Raw genomic sequence first — 8,337 nt, 5'->3', positions numbered from 1 at the left:
GACTGCCTTTTATACAGAACGAAGGGGAAGTTGTTTTGCTGATTTACATCATTTTTTTCTATTATAAAATAGCAAAGGATCTTCTTTTAGGTATATTCCCGTGTTTCTGATCTTCCCTGTAGTGAACGCTCTTCAATCAAATCATTTTATATTCTCGGAAGCTTCATTAACTGTTCCGGCCCCGGCAGATGACGATGTCTGCTCAGTACGACTATAGGTCTGGTATGCAATAATTTACTCAACAAATTTAAGCAGAAGCATTTGTACGTTATAACACCAAATAACGTGGAAATGAAAGCCACCAATTGTGGCAAAAATAGTTTGTTATAGGTTTTATGCAAGCGGTTAATTCAATTTAAAATGACATTTTTACTATTGTCAGCCTCCTTAAAAAAGCCCTTCGACAAACCCATCCGGGAAAATCATGAATCGAACATCATTTGATCGATATTTTCCTTAACGCCGCCGGTACAATAAGTTCCGATAATTCTCGACCCGGCAAACGTATACTGACGTCGTTTCTCTGTTAAGAGTTTATTATTAGTTCCAGGTTGCAGATGGGTGGCAATGCCGTTTCCGGGTAAAAGTGTTTCCAAATTTATAACTGACACTGTGAATGTGTGCTATACGAAGACATTCGGGCATATGACGATGGGAGCCGATCGAGAACCGAAAATCTACCCGACATTTTTTTTTTGCATTCGGTAGTAAGCCCATGCCTGATGTTGCTGATATTACACTTTTCAAAGTGTACTACACTGTGGATTTGAGCCGACTACCCCTCTTTATATAGGGGGGACGCCCCGGGGGCGTTTTTTTCCGTAAAAGGGGGAGTAATTCCACAAATCTCTTTCGCCGGGGATCTGGATTTTGTCCGTAATAGCGAGTGTCCGCAATAACGGGGTGTCCGCAAGGCGAGAGTTGACTGTACTATCGTTTAGATATTTTACCTGCTTGAGTACAGTTGTCTCGTACATCGCGTTAAGGCTTAGTTATTATAAGCTCTAAATACTGAATTCGGACATCCTGAGACTGCACAAACTGTCAGCATGTAGCTGCACCTTATGAAATTTTGCCAAAAAATGAATAAACACCTAAGCATCGATAAGCAATAAGGTTCAAAGCTTCAAGGAGATCGTTAAATTAAACTGTGGTTGTTGATGCTATGGTTTTTTGATAGCGCTAGGTAACTGGGCTGTAGCGTGTAACATTTGTGCCTGTCTACAAAACAGCTTTACAGGCTTCCGTTTTCTTGTGGGGAAATATGTACCACTACTTCTGTTAATTGACGCAATTATTATTTCTATTTAACGACAACAAGAGAAACAGTTATCAACGGAAGCGTGTCATTCAACTGCGAGAAGTAACTATTTTTTTTCTAATCAGATTTTCTGACATCCATGCACACCGAGCCCACACTGCTCGCCCCTCGTAGATCTTGCTATCTTTCGCGGCGTTCGCTCTATGTGGCATGAATAAAAGTACAGCTGACTATTCGCAGTCTTGTGTGACGTTCGTGTAGACATTCTTGGGTAATCGCTGCCAAGGGCAACAGCTATTTGTCTGTGCATCTTTCAGTTTGGCACGGTGATAGACCTTTTGTGCAGCTTTCTTTCTTGAGTACGAAAGAAAAATAGATGATCACACTGCACATAGCACAGAAAACTAAAGGTGCCATATCTGCTCAAAATAAAATACTCCATTTAGGGAGACCAATTGTGGCTTTGTTAAATTATCTGATCGATACTGGAATAGAAACTGTCGGCTTGTAATTAAACCTTATAAATTTTAGAAGCAAATGAATTACAACATAAGCACGGTTTCATGGAAATTGTTGAATGAAACTGTGGTTGTTGAAGCTGCGGTTTATTTAAAGTGCAGCTTCTAAGTTTGTACCACGGCTTATTAACTGGTTTAAAACATTTTTTTGAGTCTCTTTACAAAAGAAATAAGCCCGTTACAATTCCGTCCTTGTGAATCAGTACATCTACCACTACTGCTAACTGAAAGTTTTTCACTGAAAGGCAACAAGAGCGACAATTATAAACGGAAGTATGTTGTTAGTATAAGCATTCCTATAGGCCAATGCTTACAAGAACGATAGATTTTTACTGTCAGTCTGCACGTTTCCGTTACAGTTAAAATTTCTATTTTCTTTATTTGTGACCTTTAGAATAGAAAAGAAATGCTCACGTTGCACATGTAAGTTACAAAAAAAACAAAAAGCACATAAGCCCCGACCAAATTGTGAATTAAGTATTCACCCTAGAAATTTTTTTGTTTTTTTCCATGACGTAGAAAACAAACTTTTTTTTGTTAGCGCTGCATTAAAGTCCTAAGAAGGAACATGATAGAGTATCGTTTAATGACTTCCTAGATTATCTTAAGAATTTTAGATTTTGTCGCCGTTTTAAGTGTCACTGAATTATTGTTGTTTCGTCGCAGATAACGGTAGTGACGAATATTTCATTGGTAGCTGTTTGGTCCTGAATCTCTATATTGTTTTTACTGGGCTTACATTAAGTGTATTTTGAGAAATAAAAACAGCTCGCGTGTATACATAGCTTGATGCAAACATGAGGAAAAGTGTCGAAGAAATGAAAATTAAGTGTGCGCGAAGGTATACAGAACTTAAATTCTTCCAAACATTCGAGTATTGCTTCTAAAATGCAATGCGAGGGCAGGAAACGTTCACATATCTGACGCAAACGCAGCAATCATTCACTCTTGTAATGTTAGCGCAAGAGATATCGCTCCTCGTTATTAAACGTAAGCCATGATTACCATTTAAACGCTGAAGGAACTGAAAATTTTACTATTGTAATAACGGAGCTAACGTTGCTTAATCTTGTAACGCAAGGGCAAGCAATATCCACTCAGGTGAATATAAGGACAATGGTTACACTCAGGGAAGCAAAGGCAATCTTCACACTTGTAACGCAAGCATATTGAATGTTCATGGTTGCAACGCATCAAGGCACAATGACGAAGCTACCAAGGCACCGCGCTGCCCGTTCCTAGATCTAGAAGCGAGAAAGCGAGGGAAATAGAGCAAAGGAAAGAAAACAGGGCGGGGCGGGAGGTAGGCTTTTATAGATTGTGCTAGCATAATTTTTGGCATAATTGGAGCTAAAAAGCATAATTTGTGAAACGAGCACTGCCACGGCATAATTAGCAATTTTTAGCACTTTTTGGAGCATAAATTCATAATATGTAGTAAATATGGTGTACTTTCTACAGAAATAAATGAAATTTAGGTAGTTTGTTCTTGCAATGCGTGTTTTAGCTATACAATTGTGATTGTTAAGTCGTTGGAGGCATTTTACAAACGGTTTAGAGATGCGAGCAGCTAATTTGGACAGCTGACGGCCGTGATAAACTGCCATAAACACAAATAAATTTACAACAACAGTTTATTTAAAAAACATCATAATTTGGTGTCGTTATTGCGCACCTCTATGTATAGAATCTACGTCATTTTGTGAGCATAATTTCGGAAATCAGAAGCATAATTTGGGAATTCTGGCATAATTTTTGCATAATTTGGCAAAATTTTGAGCACTGCTAGTAGCATAATATGCCACTTTTAGGAGCACAATCTATAAAAGCCTAGCGGGAGGACCATTATATCAGTTTGTCTTCCTAACATTATATTAGTGGTATAGGGAAAAGGCAAAAGCAAAAAGGTAAAAAGGTAGTGGTTGGGAAACCTTTTTGCATACAATTCAAAGTTTTGTAGAAAAATATAGCGCATCTCGTTCACAGGGCACCACGTTGGGAGGACGCGAAAATTGTGCGAGAGCAAGCCGAGGGTTAACAGAAGATCTTCAGACAATTAACCTTATGAAAGACGAGACTTTTAAGTGGGAAGTAGAACACTTCTATATACTGAAAAATGACAAGATTATCACTTTCTTTTCAAACGTTTATTGTTAATTTAACAACAACACGCTTACAACGTTAAATAAATTATAAATTATTCGTAGGAAATCTGTAACAGATTAACTTATACACTGATCCTGATCAGTAACAAATAATAATCTCAATATGGACTTGAATTCCTCTAACAGAGGGTAGCTTAATAAATATTTTATAACATTATCAATTTATATTTCTTCTATACAATCACGAAGCAATCGAATTTTGAAGGAAGACGAGCGGGAAAATGTAAAGCTTATGGCATGTTGTACAAAATAACTTTAATGGCGGAGGTTTTAAATTCAATTTAAACAAATTCGACAGCTACAAACCAGCTGATCCGTCAAATTTGTAACAACATACTCAATAAACTAGTATATTTTTTGTTGGAAGTGGGATGAAAGGTTTCCAAAATGTCAGAACTCATTTCATTAAGTGTCTAAATCCAAAAAAGGTGGCTTTTGCATTTCCCCACATCTTCATTATTGCAAGATAAAAAACTTGCTTATAGTATGTTTAAATATTATAAAAAACAACAGGTTTTTAAAAAGATAATTTTACACAGAACTTTTTCTTTCTTCTAGTTTTTAAATATCGGTAATAAATAGAAAACATTCCAGCTTGCTTCTACCAGAGGGCAATGCGTCAGTTGGGCATCTTAGAAACCAGTCACACACGAGTACACTTGGCTGATGACGTCATGCATTGTGTAGACGATGACGTAATTTCGATAAATCTTCACCACATCATCAGTAATTGTGAGGCTCTATAAAAAGAATAATTATAACTGTTTAGTAATGACATCTTGGGTTTAAAAGTAGCGTAAACAAATGCAGCAACATCAACGTCATTCGCAGCAACACAACGACAAATACGACAACAATAACAACAACATCAATACGTACAACAACAAACGCCTTAATTTGATATCATCACCATCATCATTACAAAGAACAACAAGAACAATTATATCGACAAAGTACAAAAACACTTTGTTTGTTTGATCCGGTGACATTAATATATTCAAACTTAAAGTTGATTTTTTATTTATTTAATTACTGCTGTAGCATATACTGTATATTAAATCTAGACCATTTTAAAACTCAAGCATGAAAATAGCAACTTTCTCTTAGCCATGCAGCCTAAAGAAAATTCTATATTTAAAGCGTTTTATTATTTAAAAGAACTGCAACTTACCACTATTTTATGGTCGACAAGTGTTTGAAGGTATTCACGAGTATAACGATCCAGATCTGTCTCCGACATACTTTGACTGCTGGGCACAGGAAACTTGTTTTTCATGATCTGAAATTCAACAAAAGATTATACAATTAAGAATTTTTTATCGCTTTTATTATTAAATGCGCGAAATTAATTTAGAAATTAACTGCGCGAGCACGTTTTACGTGACAAATGTTGCTTTTCACTTCATAACGACAATCGCTATTATACATTCTAATGGGCTTGTCAGTCTGGAACGTATTCTTTCCTTTGCAAAGAAGTGGCTTAACATCCATTGACTTTTGTCGAGTACTGCCCGCAGAAGGAATAGCGTCTTCATCATTAATTTTTGTTCAAAACCAACAGTCTTAAATTAGTTATATTATGGGAAAAAGTTCTCTATGTACTTACATCATGTCTTAGAGTTGAAACTGTGCTATTGAGATAAAAGCTTGTATCCGTGAGCGAATGAGCCAACCGAATGTGTTGAGGTCCTTGCAATTCTTCATACGAGTATGCCATGTAGAGCGGACTGACGAAGGTAGCCAGCTTGGTGTACGAGATAGAAAGCTTGTCTTTCAATTGCTGTTAAAGAAAACAGTAGATCAGCAAATAGTCGCCTGTGACTTACAGACATACAAGTACTGTCAATAAACAATATCTGTATTTTTAAACAATTTTTTAATTAAAAAGGGAAGCTTGACAGAAAAAGTGGTGTAGTATTTAGAATCAAGTTAACTGCATACATCTTTTGTGCAATGACAGTGCAACCCCCCAACGGACAATATTTTTCAGCCCGCCCAAATGTTACTAATAGTAAAATACACTGCAACAGAACTTCGGTATGTCGAACCCTCGTTATAAAGAACTCATTTTCCCAATCCCAATAAAAGTACTTACAGAAGACAAGATAACTCTTTAAACGTTAAATTGTCCAATCAAATCCTTTGTGGATACATCAATTACTGAGGGACAAACAGCCGGAATTTGGTGTTAAGACGGAAATCATAACAAACACAGCAGATTTATTTAAGGAGCCTGATCTCTTTTTGGTCAAGTAGAAAACAATTTGTAAAAAAAAAATGGCCGCACTAAAATTAGCAAATACATACCAGATTTATGGAGCATGTTGGTGTGACAACGGTTCCAAGCATTAGCATCGTGTTCTGAAGGTCAATGCTCGAGGCTATGAACGGGTAGACACTTTTCATCTGTAAAAATTAGGAAGGAAAGATCAGGGGAATTAGTTTACAAGACATCAGCCGCGAGAAAAGTAAATTATGCCCTCTCAGAGCCAACCAAATAATGACATAAAATTCATTAGAAAGTCAAAGTATTCCTACCTCTTCAGTGGCGTTAGCGAGGTTTGGTGCAAGGCCAAGTTTGATGAGAAGTTCAACTCTTCCTAATGGTGAGCTCAGTGGGGCTGCGTGGGCTACTGAGCTCAGCGCAACAACAAATATGGCAGCGATTAGGATTTTGCAAAACTCCATTTCTAGTTGTAAAAATGATTCCTTTTTCTTGTTTCTCTGTGAGCGAATTTTTCAGCTGAGTTGAGGTCTATTTTGTGTTGCTTTCTGAAGCGTTTGATGGTTGAGTGCATGCTGACTGCCTTTTATACAGAACGAAGGGGAAGTTGTTTTGCTGATTTACATCATTTTTTTCTATTATAAAATAGCAAAGGATCTTCTTTTAGGTATATTCCCGTGTTTCTGATCTTCCCTGTAGTGAACGCTCTTCAATCAAATCATTTTATATTCTCGGAAGCTTCATTAACTGTTCCGGCCCCGGCAGATGACGATGTCTGCTCAGTACGACTATAGGTCTGGTATGCAATAATTTACTCAACAAATTTAAGCAGAAGCATTTGTACGTTATAAACCAAATAACGTGGAAATGAAAGCCACCAATTGTGGCAAAAATAGTTTGTTATAGGTTTTATGCAAGCGGTAAATTCAATTTTAAATGACATTTTTACTATTTTCAGCCTCCTTAAAAATGCCCTTAAGCTTAGAAAAACCCATCCGGGAAAATTATGAATGGAACATCATTTGATCGATATTTTCCTTAACGCCGCCGGTACAAGTTCCGATAATTCTCGACCCAGCAAACGTATACTGACGTCGTTTCTCTGTTAAGAGTTTATTATTAGTTCCAGGTTGCAGATGGGTGGCAATGCCGTTTCCGGATAAAAGTGTTTCCAAATTTATAACTGACACTGTGGATGTGTGCGCGCTATACGAAGACATTCGGGCATGTGACGATGGGAGCCGATTGTGAACCGAAAATCTACCCGACATTTTTTTTTGCATTCGGTAGTAAGCCCATACCTGATGTTGCTGATACTACACTTTTCAAAGTGTACTTCACTGTGGATTTGAGCCGACTACTATCGTTTACATATTTTACCTGCTTGAGTACAGTTGTCTCGTACATCGCGTTAAGGCTTAGTTATTATAAGCTCTAAATACTGAATTCGGACATCCTGAGACTGCACAAACTGTCAGCATGTAGCTGCGCCTTATGAAATTTTACCAAAAAATGAATCAACACCTAAGCATCGATAAGCAATAAGGATCAAAGTTTCAAGGAGATCGTTAAATTAAACTGTAGTTGTTGAAGCTTTGGCTTATTGATAACGCTAGCGTAACTGGGCTGTAGCTGTATAAGGATAAAAGGGTTTGTGTCTGTCTACAAAACAGCTTAACAGGCTTCCGTTTTCTTGTGGGGAAATTTGTTCCACCACTTTTGTTAACTGGACGCAATTATTATTTCTATGTAACGCCAACAAGAGTAACAATTATTAACGGAAGCGTGTCATTCAACTGCGAGAAGTATCTTTTTTTTTTCTAATCAGATTTTCTAACATCCATGCACACCGAGCCCACACTGCTCGCTTCTCGTAGATCTTGCTATCTTTCGCGGCGTTTGCTCTATGTGGCATGGATAAAAGTACAGACTATTCGCAGTCTTGTGTGACGTTCGCGTAGACATTCTTGGGTAATCGCTGCCAAGGGCAACAGCTATTTGTCTGTGCATCTTTCAGTTTGGCACGGCGATAGACCTTTTGTGCAGCTTTCTTTCTTGAGTACGAGAGAAAAAAGATGATCACACTGCACATAAAATTTAAGGTGCCATATCTGCTCAAAATAAAATACTCCATTTAGGGAGACCAATTGTGGCTTTGTTAAATTATCT

General features: G+C 37.4%; 1 protein-coding gene across 1 annotated transcript; it reads right to left on the bottom strand.

Moving 5' to 3' along the window:
* Nucleotides 1–4,576: 4,576 nt before the first annotated feature.
* LOC144642218 (uncharacterized) lies at nt 4,577–6,632 on the bottom strand. The gene is made up of 5 exons (XM_078501199.1): nt 6,483–6,632; nt 6,252–6,350; nt 5,551–5,724; nt 5,116–5,223; nt 4,577–4,684 (listed from the first exon to the last, which is right to left on the bottom strand). The coding sequence occupies exons 1-5, from the start codon at nt 6,630–6,632 to the stop codon at nt 4,577–4,579; spliced, it is 639 nt and encodes a 212-aa protein (XP_078357325.1).
* Nucleotides 6,633–8,337: the final 1,705 nt, after the last annotated feature.

The sequence above is a fragment of the Oculina patagonica genome, chromosome 2, assembly GCF_052425735.1.
Source record: "Oculina patagonica isolate OP01 chromosome 2, crgOcupat, whole genome shotgun sequence".
Classification (NCBI taxonomy): Eukaryota; Metazoa; Cnidaria; class Anthozoa; order Scleractinia; family Oculinidae; genus Oculina; species Oculina patagonica.
The sequence above is the reverse complement of the archived record's forward strand: the minus strand, read 5'-3'. Positions and strand labels throughout refer to the sequence as shown.